Source organism: Silurus meridionalis, chromosome 13 (assembly GCF_014805685.1).
Source record: "Silurus meridionalis isolate SWU-2019-XX chromosome 13, ASM1480568v1, whole genome shotgun sequence".
In the NCBI taxonomy this organism is placed as follows: Eukaryota; Metazoa; Chordata; class Actinopteri; order Siluriformes; family Siluridae; genus Silurus; species Silurus meridionalis.
In genome coordinates, this window is record NC_060896.1 from 12,789,542 (window position 1) to 12,814,653 (window position 25,112).

The 25,112-nt window shown below is 37.3% G+C and overlaps 1 protein-coding gene and 1 non-coding gene across 2 annotated transcripts; both read right to left on the bottom strand.

Moving 5' to 3' along the window:
• Positions 1–358: 358 nt before the first annotated feature.
• On the bottom strand, positions 359–24,788 carry sf3b3 (splicing factor 3b, subunit 3). The gene is made up of 27 exons (XM_046864658.1): positions 24,643–24,788; positions 23,902–24,020; positions 23,403–23,558; positions 20,536–20,706; positions 19,490–19,662; positions 19,009–19,150; positions 18,677–18,789; positions 18,248–18,385; positions 17,420–17,523; positions 15,846–16,011; positions 11,211–11,306; positions 11,006–11,078; positions 9,122–9,273; positions 8,403–8,558; positions 8,158–8,313; positions 7,815–7,958; positions 7,544–7,666; positions 7,289–7,443; positions 5,802–5,976; positions 5,306–5,511; positions 5,011–5,167; positions 4,623–4,748; positions 2,825–3,037; positions 2,640–2,738; positions 1,962–2,105; positions 1,593–1,697; positions 359–1,074 (listed from the first exon to the last, which is right to left on the bottom strand). The coding sequence occupies exons 2-27, from the start codon at positions 23,969–23,971 to the stop codon at positions 934–936; spliced, it is 3,654 nt and encodes a 1,217-aa protein (XP_046720614.1). The 5' UTR covers positions 23,972–24,020; positions 24,643–24,788; the 3' UTR covers positions 359–933.
• LOC124396276 lies at positions 19,227–19,301 on the bottom strand. The gene has a single exon (XR_006927754.1). It is a non-coding gene; the product is annotated as a small nucleolar RNA SNORD111 (small nucleolar RNA).
• Positions 24,789–25,112: the final 324 nt, after the last annotated feature.

Here is a 25,112-nt window from a genome sequence, read left to right on the forward strand (position 1 = left end):
AGCCAATACAAATAAAAATCCACACATGCTTTTTTTTTTTAAAACAAAGTTTGCAGATAAAAATGCTTTAAGACTCAGACAATTTTAACATTTTGTAAAATGACTGGAACTGCAGGTAACAGCCAACTATTCACATCTGTGTGTGTCCTATAGATGGGACTTTGTGGCTGAGAAAACAAAGCTTTCCCGCATTACATTTCCAGGTTTACAATATTGTAAGGCAATTAACACCAGAACACAAGCTTGTGAGAAAGAAATTCAGAGGGATGGATGAGTTGAAAGGGGAGGCACTGGAATCCTGTTTTACCTGTGTGATCAGCTAAGTGTGTAAAAAAGCAGTACTCCCAAAATTCCAACAAAAGGTACCAAAGAGCAAAAACACAAAATTTAATAAAAATTTATTTACAAAATTCTGTCAAACAAATTTTACAAAGAGTTTTTTTGTAGTTTTAGAAAAAAAAGTGGGTATGGAGTTGATCTGGACAATAGGTCTAAGAAAAAAAAAAAAAAATACAAGCAAAAACACCACAACCTACACACAGTTCCTTCGTAAAGACAGCTATAGCTATTTTACAAATTCCACCATCATTTGAAACAATGGCATGTAAAAGCAGGACTATATTCAACCTTCAAATTAACTAAATATGTTGTTGCTAAATCGGAAATCTTATGAGTCGCACAATAAACACACTGCGGCAGCAGAGAAAGTATTGTCCAACTGTACACTTTCAGACCACTACAAAGTCCTTGGAATAAAAAGCTTCAGTTTTACTACACTTCTCATGGGACATCTCTATAATGGTCTCTGTCTCCAACAGTTGTTGAAATACTCAACCAATTGACCGTACTCATTTATGGTGGAAAACTTGTGGCTGCTCAGCAAACCAAGTGGGTTTGAAAATGCTGATTTGTAGAACAAGCTCAACTAACATTTTAAAAGGCGTAACGTGTGCGAATGTCTTCCAGTTTCTTTGACACTTCTGGTGGTGTGCGGTCCAACTCTTCAGCAACACTTTTCTGCTTATGGGGATCCATAGAGTTGAACTGCTCACATAGATCTCCATCAATTACATTCTGCAACACAAACCAGGAGAGGAAACGTATAAAAAAGCAGGATATAGCAGTTTTCAGAACACACCTCACTATGTAACTATGTAGAATGATGTGTTAATTCTTCTTTGATCATATGTTCCCTTGTTCGGTCTTGATTTAATTCTGTTAATAGTAGATTTATGCTTTTGTTATATAAGCACAGTTTGCTGTGAGACAAAATTCTTAAACCTATCACAAATAAAATATTTAGTCAATACAATTGCACTGGCAAACTGCCTCAGGTAAAGCATACCTGTGGCTCTTGACACAGGCTTCCTTTCACTGTTTCCCGCAGGCAAAACCATAGTGATAATAGAGCTTCTCAGAATAAGTATTATGGCAGGCTGTTGGAATGTTTTCTGATAATGCACTAAGTAACATTTCTATGCATATAAACACCACAGACCTCAAAATCCTGTAACCATTGTTGTTTGATCACAATAAGAAATTGCAACACTTGTGAAACTCTGTCTGAGAGGCTTTTCTGTATGTGTACCAACCTTCACAGGGAAGTAATAGGAGCGGAAGCTAAGATGGTCTCGGCCGCAAAGTGGAGGGAACTCTGAGCGCATGTGCATTTCTAAGTGCTGGAAGAAGTCGTGATCCTGAGGGCATAGAAGAAAAAAATTCATTTGTTTGTTTTTCTGCATGGAAAAACACAAAAATTTGTATATGTTTGTTTCTGTGTGGGACCAATAATGACCCTGCAGCTACTTTATCTCTTAAAACAAGAAACACAAGAGCACTGAACTGGATAATTTGTTTGGCCAAATCTCAATAGGTCATTGAGAAAAGGGACTAATGGCCTAGACAGTGTCTTTGACCTTCTTATCATATCTTTTTAGTTTTCAACTGGAATACAGCCATACCTCATGAGATGTGAAGGGCACGAGAATGCCAATGCCACCTGACAGAGTGGTGTACACGAGAGACTCGGATCCTCCAGGGATGAGCGTGGTCTTCTGCAGTGACAGGACCGTTTCTCCTATGTGGTAGTTAACAATTACATCAGCCTGCAACATAAACAAACAGTTCAAGAATGCAGGGGTGAACTGGCCACTACTTTCCCTTTACAGTGCCTGTAGTGTAAACACTAAAATTAAGCACTACTATTCATATCCAGTTCACATCAAGGTTATTTTCTAAAATTAACAAGCAAGCTCCTTGTCAATAAGCATCTAATGCCCAATTGTCAACCTATCCTCTATTCCGCTCACTTTGCCTACACACACATGCTATGTTTCAAAATTCCCAACAAGTCACTGGGACACATTGGGAATTTCCCCAGAGTCCACCTAAGCAATTCTAAGAACCTGATTAGATCATAGCAGCGTCTGACATGTGGACGAATGTGGTTCTGGGGTCTTTAAAAACTGACCACAGCAGAAACCTAAACTAACTGTTCTGGAAGTTTGGGAATGTGTTAAAGTGACCTCAACACCAGCTAGACACAAACAGTGACGCAGAAACAGACAGACTCTCGAGGCTGTTTGGTACAGTTTTCCCATGCCTGGACAATAGAGTGCATGTTTAACGAAGGCCATTACCTTTTGGGAGGCTCCATTGAGCAGACCTCTGTCCCACAATGCTTTGTTCCCTGTGGGGTCCTCATCTACATCATCACTGGTGTTTTGTGGGAGACGAACCTAGCAAAAGATTAATTTACATTAATGTTTAGAAATGAACATAAATTATGCAGATAAAATAAACAGGTAATTGATGCGGCACTCACAATGCTAATATTCCCAAACTTGTCAGCTGTGGCCATGGTGTCATAGTCGAGCAGGCAGGCAGTCGTTACCCAGCGTGGGTTTGTCTCATCAGCAAAGATGATGAGCTGGTTTTCATTGCGCTTGTAGCGCACCCAGAATAGGCTTTCCTGGATGTCCGAAACAATCACACGCTGGCCGATAGTATGGATCCCCGTCACCAGGTTAGGAACATGCTTCAAACAGTCAAAATATAAATGCAGTTTAACATGGCAAGCATTGTACAGGCATATATTATAACCATTAAACTCTTATGAGTGCATTACAGCAAAGTCCAACTAAAGACTACATTTATTTATAAATAACAGATCGGCAAATCGTCACGTATGCGGTATAGGGGCAGAGTGACGTGCACATTTCTCAAAAGCTGCTAACACGGAGATGATAAGTCATCATTTCCGAAACACAAATAAAGAGGAAAGATGGTTAATGACGTTAAAAACGAGGTTCTCTTAGTGATGGGAAAAAAAATAACCAAAGTGGCGAATTATAGTTAACTAAAGAGACTAAACCTTTGATACCCTAAACTGCTTTAATACAGAATATTACACTGAAGACCATATCTTCACCTCTGTGGTCGGTCTATAAACAAAAGTACAAATTAAGCAATTAGTGCAACATTCTTTCACATAGTTACTCCTACGAATGAGCTGTACGGGGAAAGAACACGCATATATAAATATAGCTGCAAGCAGTAACTGGTGAATTCAAGCATTAAAAGTGCAAAGGAGGTGTTACTGCTATGTTGACATGTTTAAGATGAGTAATTAATTGCTTCTCATGCCATTATCATCATCTTTACTCCATGATGCATTGTGGAACTTATCATTTAACAGAACCTACAAATTGCACATTTTCAATCTTGTTACATTATTGCAGTCACAATATTTATGTGTGCGTGTAAAGGATTACCATGAATTTGTGATCCTTTTTGAAGAAGAAATGTAAAAGGTTTATTTAAACTATATTCTATTGCCAGCTGTTGCAATAACTGTCAGAATATGTACGAGTGGGTTGGTGTTATATTTAATATTAGAATAAAACCTACATGTGAATACTGAACCACATCCTATGATGTACAGAGGAAATACACAACACCTATCTTGAGTGCATCGTGGTTATTTTAACACAGAGCCATGACAACTATTCAGAACTGCAATATATTTTGCATAGCATGGCATATTAGTGGAGTCAACTGCTATGGCTACACTCTCTGAACTACTAAAAATCCCTTTGCAATTCAAAATGATAGATACTTTCACATTAAATGTTGACACTGAAGAACAATTCTAAATGGCTCACTTCATGTTAAGCAGAGTTAATGAATTGCATACAACTGTGAAAATGTGTCTCTAAACATGACAAAAACCACAGAATCAGACAAATGTAGGTGAAACTACATTACCAACAATTATGGAACATGTCACAGGGGCACTATAAAGTAAATAACAATTGGTGCTTTATAGGAAGGAGGTCAATTCTGTCGGGTTTTTAATACATCACTGTGGGTTCTCAAAGTCTTGGCACAGCTCTAATATCTACACAAACAAGACTCCTTTAATAATTAGACTCTTCAGACTACCAGGTGCTGACACCAAGACTAACACTGGTGCTGTTTGGCTGGGAATTTCAAATCACAAAATTGTTCTAATTTCCCTTTCTGAAAAGACTTGCATTCATTTTTAAAACAAGAATCTGATTTATTTAATGAAGCACTGGGTCAACATCAATTCTTGTGTGTTCAATTCATTTTAAGCTTACCTTGTTCTCACATTTGCGAAGCAGCTTCTTTTTGCCAAGGTCGTAGATGCGCAGCAGTTTGCCCACTCCCACCAACACTCTACCCTGGAAGGGGGCGATGGCCAGAGGAACATCTTCCACTGGGGTCTGCCAGTACAGCAAGTCAAAATGAGTTCATTTTGGTGGTGGTACTTCATTGAACAATGTACCATTATAAATACACAAATAAAAACAAGACATATTAGCTCAGAGAAACCGACCTCTGGCCTTGAGTTTCGGGTTTGTCTGTGCTATAATGGTTATTTGACCATTATGATAATGATCTAGGGGTTTTCATTTTTCACCAATAAACTCACATATGCGACTAAGTATCATTCTGTTGAGTATAGCCATTTCCCCTTAAACTCACCTTGTGTACAAACTCCAGCTTTTCACCACCTCCAACCAGACGGTAGGTGTAAATGTAGCCACCGCCCACTGAGCGTGGGTTAAGGATCATGTCTCTTGACACACCCACTAACACATACCAGTCATCACCTCCATTAGCAAAGCGACAAACTGCCACGCTGCAATGTGGGGGAGGGGGTTTAAGAGAGCATTACTTTTCACAAATTACATTAAAAATGCACTTTTCAATGTTTGAAGCCGCTCAACTCTTTCCACCTATTGCATGCACTTTTCCCATAATTAACCCCCTGGCTTACCTAAAGGCAGCTTCATTCTGCTCCAGCTGAACCAAATCCAGGGTGTTGCCCTGAATGGGGTTGATCAAGCGTACCAGTGAGGCCCACTGTCCTGAGCCAGCTTTTGGGGCACCAAAAATTGATTCCGGAAGGTTCTCGTTCAAAAAGGCCGCAGCCATTTCCGCAGCCAGCTCCCTTTCATCCTCTCCTGCAGCCTCCACCATTTCCTACAAACAGAAAAATAACACTCAGGAAATTCCAGAGTTTGTCTTGGCTCTGATCCAAGTGGTATTCCATAAACATCCAATGTGTGGTTCTTAGCTAAAAATAACAGTCAGCATACATAATTAAGCACTGAGGTAATGAGACTAGGTATCGACTATCTTATACACAACAACCAACCTGCAATACAGAGCACTTTAATTTAGCTAATGAGTCTTAAAAAAATGTAAAGGCATTATTAACTGACAGCAACCAACAACTAAAATGTCAAACACTTAAGTCCTTGTGCCTTTACCTCTGCCATCTGTTGCTTGCGCTGGGCCTTGGTGGCTTCGGTATAGGCATTGTGGTCCGTTTCTATGAGGACCAAGTTGTTGGTCTCTGGGTGAATAACAAATCTGCGTGGTGTGTACTGCAGAGGAAAGGCCACCTGATTAAACACAGCACCCAGCTTTTCCAGAGCCAGAATTCTGTCAGAGGCAGGAATAAAACAAGTGAAAGTGAAAGTAGATTCATAATTAGACTTTCTGCAAAACCTTAAGCAACAAGTTGTGAAGTTAATTTGGTAAATCTTTCAAAATATAGGACATGCATTTTATGCCTTACAGCAGCCCAGAAAGGATTCTAGATTAATTTTGGTAAGAACAATTTTCTGGTTCACAAAGTCCAGAGTAAGTTTAGTTAACATTTTCCTTTTACACAAAGTGACGGTATGAGGAGATCCACCAAAACCACAGTAAGTTACAGCTCAAAAAGCGACATGCAACACACTAAAATTAAATGGAAATACCCCAACTTATTTAAACATTAAGCTACACCGCAGTTACTGTTTTCAAAAGAACTAAAATTGAAACTAAATGACAACTTAAAACACCAATGAAACACCAATGCTACTAACAGAAAACAAAACATGGAGAACTGAAACCAAGTAGAACGTATAAATGAAAAATATTTAAACATCCTGTGTGTTTTATTTATATTTATTTCTACAGAGATTCTCTTAAAGCAATGAGGAAAAACTGCAATTAGATAAAAATAAGAAATATGATGACAAATAAAGAAGGATTGAAAGATGGAATTAGCCATGCCCAGTACAATATTTTAATTATAAATGTCAACTATATAACAGCAAATATAACTTATAAATGTTAGTTTTTAAACATTTGCTTTAGCGCAACATTTGCAGTAATATGTCCCCTACTATATGCATTATTACAGTCATGGTGTGAAAGCCAAAAAAAAAAAAAAAAAACACAGTTACTCTTCCTACTCTTCCTGTGCTGATGTGCTGTGACTCAGCTTGTAGATGTTCATGGAAAAAAAAAAATTGCACCCCGAAGGACTTTCCATTTTGCAAACAATTTTCCCATTCACCAATCAGCAGAGCCCTCCACCCCCCCAAACTGCACTCTGTAAGAATTACATAATGGGACAAGAATATCTCAGACCCTATTCAAACCCCAGGCAAAATGCAAACATACCAATGACAGGGGGAAGAAACTGAATTATATCTAAATTCTCCAAAAGGATTTTCTGGCTTGTTGGGTTGGGCAATCACAATGATTAATAACAGTTTCTCAGTGATAATATAAACAATGTAAACAGTGCTTGAAAAGTGTACAAAAATGACAAGCAGGCAAACGTTGCATGGAGTATTTTGATTACAGTTCGAGCAGCACAGCATTAAAAAGAGCAGCACAAACAAGTTAAGAACACAGTTTGTGTGAACTTTAGGATGTGGTGCGTTTTAACAGCACACACTAGACAGAGAGCGGAAATTACCTCAGTGTGTTGGTAGAGATGGCCACAATGCCTTCAGGACACTGCTCTGAGGCAAACCCTGAAGCATACTCTAGGGTTTCATAGGAAAGTGGTGTCAGATGGAAACGTGACTGGTATGAGTAGCTCAGCCATGATCGGCTGGACATGGCCAATACCTGAAAAAGTCAGAGAACATGAGAAATATAACAAACCTGCATTTAAACCTTATTTACAAAAAAACAACCAGTGACTACTCCCAAATAAGTGTACACTTACAGCCTCTTGGCCCTGCATTCGCACTCTGAAAAGCTTTACTGGTCGAGAGCCGAGGTAGCGTGTGCGAGTGTCAGACAGGTCTCCAGTCACTGGGTCCAGCACAGTACGGAGTAACACACCGTTCTGATAAACACACACAGACACACAAGGTCAGATTCAATGCAAAATCATAGCACCATAGAAACAGGTGGTATAGAAGAGATATTCTTCATATTAAATCAGGGGACTAATCAGTGTATAATGACACAATGCAAAACAGAAGACTCGTTACCTGCAGGCCAATGTTAAGGTAGAGGAAGCCAATGGCACCTTTCTCTCCCAATTCATCTTGTTTCTCCACACCTCCCATCTCCACTATACACAGAGATTCTGGCTGTGCTGGCAAAGCCTGCATACTCAGTGGCTGCAGACAGTCCTATACACAAAACCGACAAGGTGCAATTATGCCTTTTTTCCTAGTATTTGCTACCCCCACCACCCCACAGTATAACTGCAGACATTAACTAGACAACACTAGACAATCTATGACTGCTATGTAATAAATACTATGTATATTTTTTTAAAGTAAAGCACAGTAAGACAGTTTGGAAAAATAGAAGAGACAAAGAGCATACCGAGGGGTCTAGAGAGATGATGCGCACTGTGTTATCCACCAAGCCCACTGCCAAGAACCGAGAACGCTGTTCACCCGGAGGAACGTTCGCAAGGCTCATGCACACCACATCCGCAGACATCTCCTTTCTCTCTGTGTACTCATTCAGCTGACCTGACTGCAGAGTGAGAAAATTAAACTATTAGTGCAAGGTATGAATTGTGACAGCGATTCATTGAAAATAATTTACTTCTTCTACTGGCATACCGGGTCCATCTCAAAGTAGACCAACTCTCCTCCAGTCAGGGCAATGACCACCTGCCGCTGGTTCACAGCACAGCGAACAATTGTCTTTTTTCCTGGAGTTTTCCACTCATTCACACGCTTATCTGCTCGGATATGCCGAATACCATCTGGGTACACCTGGAAAAATTGTGTAAAACAAAATTACGAAATTAAGACCTTAATTCTAGTGGTGTTTGGGTTTTCAAATAAATTCCAATTGCCACTAAATGTAAAATCATTCATTACCATTAGTAGCACATGTTACTAATAACAAGTGCAGTCATACATTTTCTTAAGCATGCAATACTGTTGTAACCAGATCGAATAATTTTGTGCAAAATTTCCTATCACTACTTATGTAGCTGTACAATTTTTCATTCTGTACATAAACTGAGGAAATACTCTTACATTCATTATCTCTGGTACAAAGGAATGTTGCCACCTGAGCTCTGTGAAAACCTCTATTAAACAATAGACTGTTTGTGTTAATTGGCTTAAATAACAGTATGTGTGTCTCTTCAGCCAATAGTATGCAGTATGAGAAATGAGTGGGTGGATATGCGCGATTTGCCAGATCGGTCTGAACATGTGAATCGTGTCTTAATGCAACCTGATGCAGTGTAAAAGAAATCATGTACATTATGACTGGAATTCTTTTTTTTGCCAAAATTGATGAGCATGGGAAACACCACATTACTTGCCTGCACTAGAGCATCTTCCCCCAGCAGAGAACAGGACAAAGTTGGGGTAGTACCCAAGAAACCAGAGTCTGTCACTTCTTCCACAGTTTCTCCGATTGACAGCACCAGCGTGGCATTAACGAAGGACACAATGATGTAGGCATCAAACTCATCTGCAAAATGGAAAGCGGACATTAGTAAAGTTCCTTCACAGAAAGAAAAAAACTGTGGTGTCAACAGTTGTCTCTTACAAAACCTGCTAGTACAATAACACCAATGTCATTCTACCTCTAATGTGGATAAATGAAATGAGAGTACATGAAGGTATTTACATAAAAATGACACCCAAAACTGATGCTGAACCCAATTCAAAATAACGGTTTCAGGGGTTTTCTTTTTACAATGAAATCATACTCTGCTACTGATGAGCCAGACAATTATATAATCTTTTATACCCTGCCTGTGTTCAGTTAAGACTGTCTGCTTTTTAAACAATACAGATCACATGATTTCAAGGAACCTGCTCTGGCAGAGATAAGTTTATACAAAAAGTACCAGCCAGTCATGAAGTTAGACATAGAAAAGGTAATTTTGCAGAGTACCACCCACTAAATAGTTTAGCAAGTGACAGCAAGCCTGACAAAGAGGCTCATTTCTAAAGAGGGCTACTATCCCTCACAGCATATCAGCAAAAACCAACAAGTTTGGTCTAGCTGTTGTAAATTCAGTTTGCTTGATCATATTTGTACTGCAATATAACAGGATTTTGCAGTTTCATTGTAAACTAGGTTTACAACTAACTCATTTTGATGAATTAATTTCTTGATCAATTATTTGGGGACTTATATATTAATAATTTTATTAGAAAAAAAAAAATAAACATTCAAATGCAGTATTTCATTCCAATAACACTTCTAAATCACTAGGCTTACTTGAATAACAGGTTAATAATTTAAATAATCAGCATTACTGATTTATTTAATAATACATCACAGCATAACAATCAGACCAAGTGCTATCAAACAAATAAAACTAATGCATACTATATTTTTTAAATATAAGTATGACCTGAATTTCACTGATGTTTTTAAATTCTGAGCAGACTCAAAATAAAATCCAAATATCCACTGTTTGTCTCACAAATAACATTCCAAAAATAAATTCATTTTGCTTTGTGTGTAAGGTGAATCAATTTCAGTTTGCAGAATCAATGTCTGACAATATTTATTTAGTAAGAGAGTGAAATCATTGATGAAGCATTAGTAAGATGAACATTTAGGGGTTTTTTCCCCCCTACATTGAGTTGGGAAAATATCTGATAACGTTTGTCAAACATTAGGGTAAGTGGCGTATAATACCTGATCACAATACCCAAGAAAAAAAAAAGTTTATTAAAAATAGTATACTAATAATATACTACTTCACTTTGCTGCATAAACACAATGACAAAAGTTATTGGCTATTATATGCACTGGCTATTAAGTGTGGTTCAGCCAGGTACACTGTGTTTCCACCATCTATTAGTTCCAGATATGAACAATTAGAAATTGCAATATTACTTGAAAACACAAATGACTTCCTGAGTCCAGAGCACAATTATTTCAATGTTTTCTGTTGTAATAAAAAACTTTTGTTGTTGTAACACTGACATGTAGACTCCAATTTAAAATCTTTTTTCTTTTTAATGTGACCTGCAAATGAAGTGGTTTCCCATCCATATGATATTGTTCATGTCTATTTTAGGACTCTTAAAAAAATTAAAAGGAATTAATGGTATATGGCTAATGCTCACTTCAAAGCAAAATGTATTGTTTCAATAATTACTTAAAAGGGCTTATAGGGAATGTAGCACTCATATCCCCACAGGGGATACACTTTCACTTTCTTTCCCTCAAGAACACATACCTTCAACATGCCTCCTCACAGTCCACACAGCATTGGGGTTACCAGGAAGCTCAGAAACAGCCATTTCTGAGACCTACATGCAGACACACACATTTTAGATATTTCATCAGGCCACTAATGAGTGCATTTTTAGAATCTTCTCTACACACAGTAATCAGAAAAAGCAGGACGCTAAAGGGTGACTGATATAAAAAGACAGACATACCTCCAGACCATGTCTAAGAACCCTTAGAGTAGATCTTGGCCCTCTACCACATGCCACATATAGCTGAGGTGTGTCTTCATTGGCCAAATCTGCAATCTGCAGAGGAGAAAAGAAATGATAGAATTTGTGTAGGACATACATTTAAGGTGGCAATTTTACTGAAAAGACAAAAGGGCTAAATAAAATGTAATTTGCATAATGGTTGCATGATACACAGAAAACAATTGGATTACAATTTTTTAATAAAATCTTTATTTTATTAAAATTTGGCCAGGTTTCAACATGTTTGCACATTACTGAGGCCTTTGCTGGTCAATCTACATCATCAATCAAGAAAGCAAGTCAAAGTGTCAATGCCACCTTACACAAATACTAATCAAGTTCAAGCTCTGTTCATATTCAAAAGGCATTCAATGCATTTATCCTAAAGGATTGATTTAGCAATTGCATTATCCAAAACATTGTGCAAAAAGTTTTTCACAATAATCCTGTCCTTACTACATGGCACTTACATTAGAGGAGTCAGGTTATATGACCAGGAAATTTAAATAAATGCAACACAGCTGAGAGGGAGCTTCTACTCACAGTCCATTAAAAATTTACTAGTCAATTCAGTGCACCTACACACCTATAGTGTACATTCATTTTTATATTCTCTTAAATCACACTAAAGGCTTTGTTCACCATGGCATATTCAGCACTGAAGTTTACATCCTTCCACTTGACTGCACATTTCTTTTCATTCCTTTTTTCTGTTGTCAATATTTTATTGCATATTTATTGTAGTCTTTATTATTCTACTGTATTTATTCCTTTATTGCATACATGCAGAGTCAGGGAGTCATTCATCCAACATTTAGCTGTGTTCTACTCCTCGTATAACTGCTTATGCAACATCAGTTAAACCTACTTAGGATTTCATAACTGTCATTTTCTGTTTTACAATCTAAAAAACTTATGATTAATAAATAATAAAAAACTAATATATAGGCTGCAACAACTAATCGAAAAAAAAAAAAAAATCAATAATTGATAATGAAATTTGAATGGAAAAAAAACGAATGCCGTGATCGATTAGTTGAGCTGCTCAAGTTACGGGTTATGTTGCATATTTTTACCTTTCTTTTTTAAACAAGCATCTTAGATTGCAGTGTTTCTCAGATCCATTCTCTTCTTATAGCATTTGTCTACTACAACAGTTAACTTCTGTTTTCAAACGTGCTGCATCTGTTTTCAAACGTTACTGCGGCTTTACTATACGTTCAAATGCTTTTTTTTATGTTTTATATTTAATTATACAAAATCAAATTAATAATACATTCAAGATTCTTATCTTCACAGCTGAAGAAATGTCTTTTTTCTAAACAGAAATTGTAATTATTTTAAGCATGGGCGTCAACTTGCCATCGACAATTATCATTGAAAACAATATAAATTGTTGATTTAAACATTACTTCAGTCATACTCAAATTCTTTTTTTTTTTTTTTTTTTTTACAACGCAATGATGAAAAAAAAAAAAAACATCACGAGTGAATGTGTTCACAGGAGAAATTCCCCGAGCACTTAAAATGGAAAGAAAAAAAAAAAAAAGTTAAACTCAAAATGTGACAGTTGCATTTTTAAAAGTACACTTTTATACATAAATACTCTAAATTAGAGTTTTATATAGTTATAATAAGCAAAAATCTAATAAAAGATTTTTTAATATGATAAAACCAAAGGAATGTTTTTGTTCAATTAATCAATTATCAAAATAGTTAGTTGCAGCCTCAACACAGTGACAGACAGACGTGAAAAAGCATTTGCCCCCTAAACCTAATAACTGGTTGGGCAGTAACTGCAATCAAGCATTTGCGATAACTTGCAATGAGTCCGTTACAGCTCTGTGGAAGAATTTAGCTCCACTCATGTATGCAGAATTGTTTTAATTCAGCCACATTGGAGGGTTTTTGAGCATGAACCGCCTTTTTAAGGTCATGCCACAGCATCTCAATAGAATTCAGATCAGGACTTTGACTAGGCCACACCAAGTCTTCATTCTGTTTTTTTTTTTCAGCCATTCAGAGGTGGACTTGCTGGTGTGTTTTGGTTTAAGTCTTCCAGGTCCCGAAGCAAACACTTTCACACAGGGCCATGTAGTTTGGGATTTTATTTCCCACAATAATAAAAACCTTCATTTAAAAACTGCATGTTGTGTTAACTTGTGTTATCTTTTACTAATATTTAAATTCGTTTGATGATCTGAAACATTAAAGTGTGACAAACATGCAAATAAAAAACTAACAAAAAAAAAAAAAACAGAAATCAGGAACCACTATGTGCGCGCATTTTATTTTTATATATATATATATATATATATATATATATATATATATATATATATATATATATATACACACACACACACACACACACACACACACACACACACACACACACACACACACACAGAGGAAAATAAGTATTTGAACACCCTGCTATTTTGCAAGTTCTCCCACTTAGAAATCATGGAGGGGTCTGAAATTGTCATCGTAGGTGCATGTCCACTGTGAGAGAGACAATCTAAAAAAAAATAAAAAAAATCCAGAAATCACAATGTATGATTTTTAAACTATTTATTTGTATGATACAGCTGCAAATAAGTATTTAAACACCTGAGAAAGTCAATGTTAATATTTGGTACAGTAGCCTTTGTTTGCAATTACAGAGGTCAAACATTTCCTGTAGTTTTTCACCAGGTTTGCACACACTGCAGGAGGATTTTGGCCCTCCTCCACACAGATCTTCTCTAGATCAGTCAGGTTTCTGGCCTGTCACTGAGAAACACGGAGTTTGAGCTCCTCAAAGATTCTCTATTGGGTTTAGGTCTGGAGACTGGCTAGGCCACGCCAGAACCTTGATATGCTTCTTACAGAGCCACTCCTTGGTTATCCTGGCTGTGTGCTTGGTCATTGTCATGTTGGAAGACCCAGCCTCGACCCATCTTCAATGCTTTAACTGAGGGAAGGAGGTTGTTCCCAAAATCTGCAATACATAGCCCCGGTCATCCTCTCCTTAATACAGTGCAGTTGCCCTGTCCCATGTGCAGAAAAACACCCCAAAGCATGATGCTACCACCCCATGCTTCACAGTAGGGATGGTGTTCTTGGGATGGTACTCATCATTCTTCTTCCTCCAAACACGTTTAGTGGAATTATGACCCAAAAGTTCTATTTTGGTCTCATCTGACCACATGACTTTCTCCCATGACTCCTCTGGATCATCCAAATGGTCATTGGCAAACTTAAGACGTGCCTGGACATGTGCTGGTTTAAGCAGGGGAACCTTCCGTGCCATGCATGATTTCAAACCATGGCGTCTTAGTGTATTACCAACAGTAACCTTGGAAGCGGTGGTCCCAGCTCTTTTCAGGTCATTGACCAGCTCCTCCGTGTAGTTCTGGGCTGATTTCTCACCTTCCTTAGGATCACTGAGACCCCACGAGGTGAGAACTTGCATGGAGCCCCAGTCCGAGGAGATTGACAGTCATGTTTAGCTTCTTCCATTTTCTAATGATTGCTCCAACAGTGGACCTTTTTCACCAAGCTGCTTGGCAATTTCCCGTAGCCCTTTCCAGCCTTGTGGAGGTGTACAATTTTGTCTCTAGTGTCTTTGGACAGCTCTTTGGTCTTAGCCATGTTAGTAGTTGGATTCTTACTGATTGTATGGGGTGGACAGGTGTCTTTATGCAGCTAACGACCTCAAACAGGTGCATCTAATTTAGGATAATAAATGTAGTGGAGGTGGACATTTTAAAGGCAGACTAACAGGTCTTTGAGGGTCAGAATTCTAGCTGATAGACAGGTGTTCAAATACTTATTTGCAGCTGTATCATACAAATAAATAGTTTAAAAATCATATATTGTGATTTCTGGATTTTTAGATTATGTCTCTCACAGTGGACATGCACCTCGATGACAATTTCAGACCCTCCATGATTTCTAAGTGGGAGAACTTGCAAAATAGCAGGGTGTTCAAATACTAATTTTCCTCACTGTATATATTACACACACACACACACACACACACACACACACACACACACACACACACACACACACACACACACACACACAGCCTTATGAAAATTAATATTTAAATATTATATTTATTAAAAAAAAAAAAAAACTTACTGTTCATGGCAATCTCAAGTCTCCTGCTTCATGAACAAAAATAGATAACCCTTTAAGCTGTCTAATCATTAACAGAGATCTGAGGAAACTCTAAGAACGCTTCACTTGAAGAAGCTTAGTGTGAGCACATTTGTACTCAAAAAAACATTCTGTTTAAAACAGTACTGTCTCTGAATTCAACATACTGAATAGCCATTTTGAACAGCAGGGTCAATAATCTCGAGTAAATAAATCACCACAGACACATAACTAGATTAATCGTCACTAAACTGTTCCAAATGAAGCTGGAACACAAAATGCAAAGCTTTTTTTTTTACCTTTAAACCTTTATATAAATGACAAGTCATTACCGGACCTTTACACGACCCCAAAATGATCAAAACTTGAACCAATTTTAGAGACAGGGAAAAAAAACCCACCAGACTTACATAAAGGTTGCCAATAAAACAAACACCAACATACCTGGCAGGACATAATGGGGGAAAGGTTCTCCTGTTCATCCACAAGCACCAGGTTTTTAAGTGGTCGGGGCTGAAAGAAAAATGTGTCTCCTTCTTCCAGAGGCATAGCAGAAGAGAATTCTGGTTCTTCATCATCATCTCCCAGGTGGGCAATCTGGTACAGATAACTAACAGAAATAGACAAATAAAAAAAAATAAAAAAATGTGACAATGTTTAAAAAAAGAGATACAAGCATTTGGGATTAATCAGAACAGTAATGGCTTTTACCAATAGAAATTCCATGAGAAATTAAATATTCAGCATATATAATTACAATGTAGCTCATGAAACAAAACATTACATTTCCAAAAGCCGTATAGACCATTATTACTACACAGTTAAGGAACAAACGGTAAAAAAATAAAACCTTCCACTGAAAACACTGAATTCTACTTGCAAAAGTGGACAAAGAATTTATAATTCTTTCCAAACTTTTTTTAATGACAGTCAACCTTTGCCTCTCCCAAAGACTCTGAAACTAGTTGTCAATTTTTTACTTTTTGTCAGGTGAGATTTAACAACTATAAACACAGCCCACACTATTTTAAACTAGACAAATTATTTCTCGTCAAAAAACTGCCTATTAAAAACCTTAAATCAACAGGTATCAGATTCCATAACTTCGACATATATGTTTTATATATGTTAAGGAGTCTACTGCTTAAGTGCTTTCAATTTTGTTTCAGACAAGTACAAGTGTAATGAATAAAATGCATTCCTTTAAGTAAGTCCAAAAATATTTGTTGCTGGTCATGCAAGAGATTTTACATCACTCCTTATGCACAATCTATATTTTGAATCTGATCAAAATATTTACAGCTGCTCTATACAACCAAATTGACGCAGACAAGCAATAGGTTTTCTGTGTATTTTACGAAATGCTCTTTCCACACATGCTGCGAACTACTGACTTGCAACATAAAGCTTCCCCTTTCCAATGCTCATGACATGCACAGTTCCAATCGGTTCTTGAGTAAAGTAAGTTTGATTTTATCAAAAGTTAATTATTTTCCATGCAATGAAGGTTGTCAGTGCATCAGTGAAGGTTTGATTACACATGCTTTAATCAGTAAGACACTACTACAATATTGCTTCATCCTAGAAAACTGATTAACAGAACAAACGCTTTGTTGTGACCGAGGTCAACCTTGCAACAAAAAGTCGTCTTTTTCCTCTTTGCTTTTAGTCTTTTACAGCGATGAATCACACTGACATATGCATCAGCTATTTTCTATGAAATATTACAAATGTGTTGTGGTCGATAATTTGAAATGCCATCTTTCCCCCCCCATTTGTGCAGCAACACTTGAAACCTTTAACACCAGTGTGACCTTTTCAAACAGCTAACTCAGGTACAACAGCTGAGTGTTCATGTTAAGTAATGGATCAATCTACCCATCTACCTGTCTATATATCCATCTATCACAGTGAAGAAGCAGATAAAAACAAATGTCTGAAAGAACTTGTTTAAAACGAAACAGGCAGGATTATTTCATTAAACACATTCAACACTTTGGTTGTATTTTGAAACTTACTGGTTTCCAAACTCCGATGAGACAAAAAGGAAGCCAGTCTTCAGCACACACATTGCTGTAGCCACTGGAATGGTGTCAAAATATTTCATCCTGATCTCCGTAACCTAGGAGAAGGTAAAACTATTTATCAAACAGTTTTAAGTATTTGCTCTCAAAATAGCCCAAAAATAACCGTAGAAAAATCACAGACTAATTTTGTTTCGGTCATTTGGAGTAGAGGTCAGATATCAGCATTCTCTTCAGCATTAATCAGAGAAGAGACATGAATATATCATCATTTCTACAACACAGCCAAATGGCCCGAGTTCAAATAGTGAATATTGTAGCAACAGGCAACCGTTTAGCTTCTACGAATAAAAGAAAGTGGGAAAAAGTTCTTCTAAAATCCTGTACACCGTCACAAATTTTACCTGCAACCTGCACATTAGGTCACAGTTATAGTTTCTACCTGCATGTTTGCAATTACTGTTACTGAACTATGATGGTTTCTTCTTACAAGTATAGCAGGATTGATCTGTGTGAAGTCAGGGCAAGTTTATTTAGTGATCTATAAATCTTTAACAGTAATCAGTTTAGCCTCCTGTGCCAGACATTTAGCTACCAATGTGCTGGCTTGTTGGGATGCTGTGAACATCATAACTTTCAACTTTGTTAAATTGTCTGTATCCTTTACAGGATGTACACAATGTACCATACCCATTATGGACAGTGTCTGATGCTGACACTTGCTGCCATTTTTAATAATAAAAAAGAAATTTCAAGTAAAAACAAGTGAGAAAACCTACTTTATCATGAAACTCAAAACCAGTCAGTGGCTACCGCTCTTACCATCTCTTCATCTGTTTCCAGGGTAACCTTGAAAATGTCTCCTTGCTCAGTCTGGGCAAGGAAGAAGAACATGGACTTGGTTTTGTGTGTGGCTGAGCAGACGAAGATCATACCCCTTTCTGGATCATCCAGGTCATTCTGGATGGTGAAGAGAGAAAGTTTATGAAAAATATGGGTTCTAAACCACTATGGCAGATTTTCAAGCACTCACAATAATTCTACAAAACAGACAAGGAAAACCATAAAGCACCATATAATTAAGCTTCAGTTAAAACTAGCAGTTATGTGATCAGAAGTCTTAGTTGTCTCCAGGGTTTCTGGCAGAGAAGAGACATGAAAACCTCATCATTTCATTGAAAAATGATACAGAGGTATGAAATATAGTTTTCATTCTAAAAAAACTGGATGCATAAACACCCATACACTCACCCTTCTGCGTGGGATCGGGCAACGAATATCCGGCTGGTCCCCAAAGTTTTTGTAAGTAATGTAATTTTCTGAGCAAATGAGCACACCGCTTGGACCATCAGCGCCTCCTGGCACTATTAGATACAAAGACACACAAGAATAAGAGAATTTTTATTTCACAAAATAAAATTGTTCACATTGTTTTTCTTAATGCACATTTTAAATCAGATATCAGCATTTCTCCTCACATTAATCAGAGAAGAGACATGAAGATAGCTCATCATATTTATAGTACCACTATATAAATTATACGTGTATTCTTGTGACCAGTCATTTTCTCAGGCAGCTCATACCTGTGATGAGGAAGTTGCCATGCTCCTCCAGAGCTTCGCTGTACTTGCGCACTACGTGGTTGAGTCCCAGGTCCAGCTCGTAGAAGGTCAGAGTTTGCTGTGTGTTAGCTGCAGCTTCCCCAGTGGGGTCGTTATCTGCTTCCTGTTAAACAGTACAGAATTAATCTTAATGAGAGAAATTAAAAGTGTTCTGATTAAACTGTAGCTCAGTATACATGCTGTGATCAGAGTTGTTTGCAATCTCTCCAGTAAGATGTCAGAGAAGAGACATGAGAAAGCTCATCATTTCACAGGGGGGAAAAACCCCCCACAAAGAATATCTGACTGGTAGCCAACATGCAAATTGCTTAAGGAAGAAAAAAAAAAAATGTGGCTCAGTTTAAGTCGAGACTTCACATTTTTTACTTTTTTAAAAAAAATAATGTTATAAGCCCACACCAGGAATGACACCACAGTTTAAAATAACAAGCTGCATTCTCACCTCATAATCCATCTCGAGACAAGCAAACATGGGGTTCTCAAAACCTACATCCACCCCCACTACATGGTAGACCAACGTGTTAGCCTTGTGTGCTTCCAGGGGGGAGGAGATGGTGAGACGAGCAGCTGCATCTCTATTGAGGATATACACCAATTTCTGCTTCTCTATTGCTCCTGTACAAAAAAGCCACAAAGCTTTTTAATAATACATGGATTAGGCATAGGTGCACAGCCTTTAACTAGTGAGAACTTGCTTTGCAACTAAAAAAAGAAAACGGATACTGGGTTGATATAAAAAGCTTTCCAATGAAGACCTGGCCCCAAAGTAGTAAATGGTCCCCTTTTTTCAACATTAATATTGTGTGTATTTGAAAAAGGGACTATATGATTGATTGCAGGTGATGCACTGCTGATTTCAATGCTACATATAAAGCAAAATATATAAAATCTTCCATAGAAACCATACACAAAGGGGTCATATAGTATTGCACAAAACATAAGAATCCTTTGTCAAACAATATTAACCTGCAACTCAACAGCAGGTATGGTCTTGTCTATTTTGTAAAAGTAAACAGATTATATCCATTTATTGGGAAAGACAGGTCAATGTCTTCAATGAATTATGAAAAAAAAATTACTCCCATTATAAATGGGTGCTTCCACCCACAAAATATGTCCTCTTAAAACTACTAAAGACAGATGATTATAAAGTGATAATAGATAATTATGAAAATTCCAAAAGCAGTCTTATACTAACTTTTTTAACTCTAGGTGTCTAAATGCAGTGACACATTTTCCATACATTTTGGTCTCAATGCTATTGATCTGACGTTTGGGATTTAAAAGCCAACACCACTGCCACTGTTGGGGCCCCTGAGGGTTCTACTCCAACATTACAGCATGCATTCTGACCTCAGCTACCAAACAAGCTGGGATATGCAAAAGTTGTTCATTTTGATTGTGCACAAATGTATGTAATGTATACGAGATATATTAAGGCTTTCTCTTGTTCTAAAAAGGGAAGAGGGGGTGAGGGGTCCTTCTTACCTATCATAACAGCTCTGCCTTTGGGATCCACAGCAAGGAACTGGCCTGGAACAATACGCCGACAGCCACTCTTGCCAAAGGTCTCCTGGTGCACCTTTTCAAACATGTTCTTGGAGGGGTGATACTCCAGGATAACAATACGACCTGAATCACTGCCCACCACGATGTAGTCTTCAAATTAACAACAGACAAAAAAGCAAAAAGAAAGTTAGACGCAGTAAGAACTGAAATTATTCCTTAAGTAACTTGAATACAAAAAAAAGCATCAAGGCAAATAACTTTGTTTAGTTGATTAAACACACAAATGGACATTTCCTCCATTTAACAACGTTTCCGCACAAACCATTATTACTGACGCACCACCCGTTAAACAAGGGGTGTCAAACTCAATTGCACAGGGGCCAAAACTCAGCACACTTTAGGTCACAGGCCAAACAGGTAAAAAAAAAATTTATTAAACTCACTAAAACTAAAAAAAGAATTTTATATACACATAAATATGAATAAAAAAAGACAGGAATATTATCCCAGAATAAATCAACTTAAACTTTAAATAACTTCAAAGATTTTGCTCTCCATATAAATTTGTCAAAATTATACAAGTTCGAAATATGAAGATGCTGCAAAAAAACCCTGAAAAAATAAATCGAAATTGTGCTTAAGTAAATGTTACATAACAAATCAAAACAATCAGATTTCTTTGCTCTTATGCCATTAAAAAAAACTTTAATTTTAATTAACCTAAAATATTTTGCTCTCCATAAAAAATATCTTCTGTCAAACACCAGAAGTCGCACACCATCATGCAGCTCTTCAGAAACTCTCCCTCTGTAAATGGCCGGGCTGATTTGCCTCTGATTTCTCTTCTGCCACAATAAAACTTGCTTTCACACCAGCTTCAATTTGTGATTTTGCTCTGCTGGAAAACGTCTGCTGAAATGTCAGATTCTTCTTTAACTCTTCTCCTTTCTGTATCTTCTGCTCTGCATTCAGGTTTTTCAGCTTCTCCTGATGTTTTGTCTCGTAGTTCCGTCTTAGATTCAATTCCTTAATTACTGCCACATTCGCTCCACAAATAAAAAACTCATGGGTTTACCAGCAGTGTCAGTAAACATACACTCAGAATGCCATCTGTATGGAATGTTCTCAGGTAGCCTAGCGTTCGGTAAGGCAGCTGAAGCGCTGCATTATGGGATCTGTAGTTCGTGTTATCAGCGCTTTATATCGCCAGGCTATTAATAACAATAATAGATCTATATAAAATGATCTTAAGGGCCAGATATAATTGTACATCGGGCCAGAGTTTGACACATATGCGTTAAACTCTGGGTCACTTTGGGCAGGTAAACACAGAAGGAAAAAGTGGATGAATGGGGAGAAAACAGCAAAGGGAGTGGAGAAGATTCAGGTCAAAGAAAACGACAAAGTTTTACCAAGTTTGGCATAATTTTTAACGTAAAAACACAAAACTGTACAGTGCATTTACCTTTTTAAAAAAAAATGTATTTGATTTTTTTATTTTTATTTCTGCACTAAATAGGTTCAGTTTTCACAGATTGCAATTTAAGGAATAGAAATTACTTTTTCTAAAAAGGAAACAAACAAATTTCTTGTTAATTTTAAGAGAACAGTCTTATTTTCTCTTGTATATTTTGTATTGCTCTTTAATAAAGGAAAAATACTTATCCAGAGATCCAGACAAAAAAAAAAAATATATTTAGGAGCCATTGGCTCCTATGAGGAAAAACAACAGACACCAAATTACATTTTTAGGTGCCACATAAAAATGAACTTTTAAAACACTTTGACCATACAGGGGGGGTGAATTTTATTTTTAGCTCCTTGGGCACGCAGTCCACGTGCACGAAACACTGCGAGCGCTAACAGTGTTTTCTGTGGCGTGCTCTTCGACATTATGTGATCTCGGGCATTTTTATGCTTTTAATGCTTGAGCATTTTTATGCTTCTCTGACCATCTCTGTCTTTTCTTAAATGATCTGTTCTGGAAATGAAATCAGTTTTCTCCGTAATTTCTCTACCTGCTTTAGAGCAGAAGTCGCAAAACACTTTCTGTGTCTCTGATCGTACCTCATTCATGAAAACTATTGAATCAAATGATTTATGTTTTCACTGACTGACATGGAAAGATGCTCCTCAGTGTGTATGCCTTTCTTCCTCTCTCTGATGCTGACACAACCGCGGCCTGCCTTTTGTGTCATCAGCGGAAGAGTTAGACAGAGATGGAGACTGTTTTAAAAAAGTCTGATATTTTTATTCTGATAAGGAAAAGTGTGTTTGAATTTAACTGTCCGGCTATTTAGCCGCTTTAACTCAAGCGTAGGCGGCGCATGCATCTCCGTTTATTACGTCAACAAATTATGTGATAAAACACTCACATAAAAAGTCATAACAAACCGTGTACATTTATATATTTATATCAGCAGAATACTCAATTACTTAAAGCAATAGCTGCAGCTCTTAAGCACAGTGCATTCGAAGTCCAATGGTGGAAAATACACAAAGTCAAGGACAAATATTTTACACAAATGTGTTCAATGTGCGGCAGGTGAGTGCATCAGGACGAGAATACCAGAGACATGACAGAAAAAACAAAAAGCATTTTTTACTCCGTGTATGTGGTGCTTGTGTACGACCTAGTTCATGTTTTGTCATACAGGAATTAATTGTTATCTGGATTAGTCACCATACTAAAAATACATAATTAATCCGAAGAAAAATGCACTACCAGAAAACACCGAGTAGGAACAGTAAGAGCTGAAATAGGCTGTACGTCAGCCGGCGTGAATGCGATTAAACATACAACCAAATCTACTACACAAACCGTACTAGTAGCATATACAACTTGCCTTTTGTGCCACCAGTCAGCCTGAAGGCCATGAGGGACCGGATTATGCCGAACACCTCCATGGTGAGAAGTGTGTGAACTTTGCCCGTGTTTGCATCTGGGCGCAGCAGTTCCAGAATCTTTCCTCGTGAAACAACAATCTCCTGCTGCTTGGTACCTAAAGTAAAGAAACATAATAGATAGATATTAAGTTGTGTCAAATCTGCTTTTATGGCCAGTACAAATATTGCTCAAGGACCAAGTTTCTACATAAGACAACTGCAAAATAATTTTTTTTTTTTAAAAAGGTCACAGCTGAAAGTGCATATTAAGGGCAAAAAGAACAACACAAGGCTCTGAGACAGCGGATGATTTGTATTAGTTATATAAAGTACACTGAACATTTGGGTTTGAGTTGTCCTTGTGTAAACAGAAACAAAAGCACAATCATGTGTTGAACTAAATAAAAGTGCGTTCGTGTACAGACAAAAAAAAACTATTTATTTGTGTAAATGGCTTACCTGAGAAGTTGCCATGGATGGCATGAGTGATGCCAGTAGCACGCTGTAAGGTCAGGTTGTACAGAAACATGATCAATGTCTCTGGACCTTCAGCTCTCAATGGAGAAACTTCTCTTTACCTGTAACAATCAAAAAGTGAATCAATGAAATCAGACCAGACTGATCATTTTGACCTTAAACAAGCCTCTGCGAAATACTTCATCCATTGACTGATTAGCAATTTTGCATCCCAAGCTACAAACACTGCTAATTTAACCCTAAAACAGGCGCGAACTACCATCTTTGTAACATTTCTAAATAGTTTTGTTCCATCAACTGTTCCTTAAAACATAGCAAAGAAATAGTATATTTTTAGATAATGGACAACAGTTTGTAGATCAGTTATATGACTTATTAAAGCTCTTCCACATCAAACTAGCTAGCGCCTTAGCTAATACACTACTGACTCGTTTAAGTGACTCAGAAACCGGTTCTGAGTCAGCCTCCAGCGGCATCGCTTAAATTAATACTTGTTTTACATTATGGAAACATAAGTTTGTACTCTTAAATTAAAATATTCAACTATTCACCACATCGTGCAACATGCTAGCCAGTTGGTTAGCATGCTCATTCATAACTAGCCTGTGTAGCTAACGTCGGAGTATAGACTCACTTATTTGTTCTTTTTTGGTTTTCAAACAGACACATACCCCAATAATAAAATTCTATAATATCTATTTGTAGCGTATGGAAATAGTTTACCGATTTTACTATCAGGATGTTGCAGATATCGCCAGATGACGAACTCATTCACGACATTTACTTGGCCGCTTCGTATTTTGCAAACGCCGCTCTAACGACTGGGGTCCTTCCGGCACTCGGTCGCGTTTGATAGCTATCTTGCAGGATGCCTGACGGAAATGATTACACTTAATGTTTACATTGCTTGTTCAAATTTGTTGTTTCAGTTTGATTGTATAGAACTTTCAATTAAAAATGTTTTATTCAGAGTTGCATTTTTTATAAAAATATGAGAAATTACATTGATTCATTACATGAGAGCATTTAAGAAATCAGAATAAGAACCAGGTTTATTGGCTTATAGGTTTATAGTGTGTAGACACACGCAAGGAATTTGGTTCCAGCTGTTAGTGACTCTCAAATTACAGACATTAATAACACTATACATTCAGCTTGGACTATACAAGACAAAGCAGACAAGACAAGACAAA

Excerpts from the sequence above, each read along its gene's own strand:
- sf3b3 (XM_046864658.1), bottom strand. The coding sequence starts at position 23,971 with ATGTTTCTGTACAACCTGACCTTACAGCGTGCTACTGGCATCACTCAT. Across the intron at positions 19,151-19,489 it reads GTCTCGAGATGGATTATGAG|GAAGCAGATAACGACCCCAC; the intron begins GTGAGAATGCAG and ends ACTGTTTAACAG. Across the intron at positions 11,307-15,845 it reads CCCCCATTATGTCCTGCCAG|ATTGCAGATTTGGCCAATGA; the intron begins GTATGTTGGTGT and ends TCTCCTCTGCAG.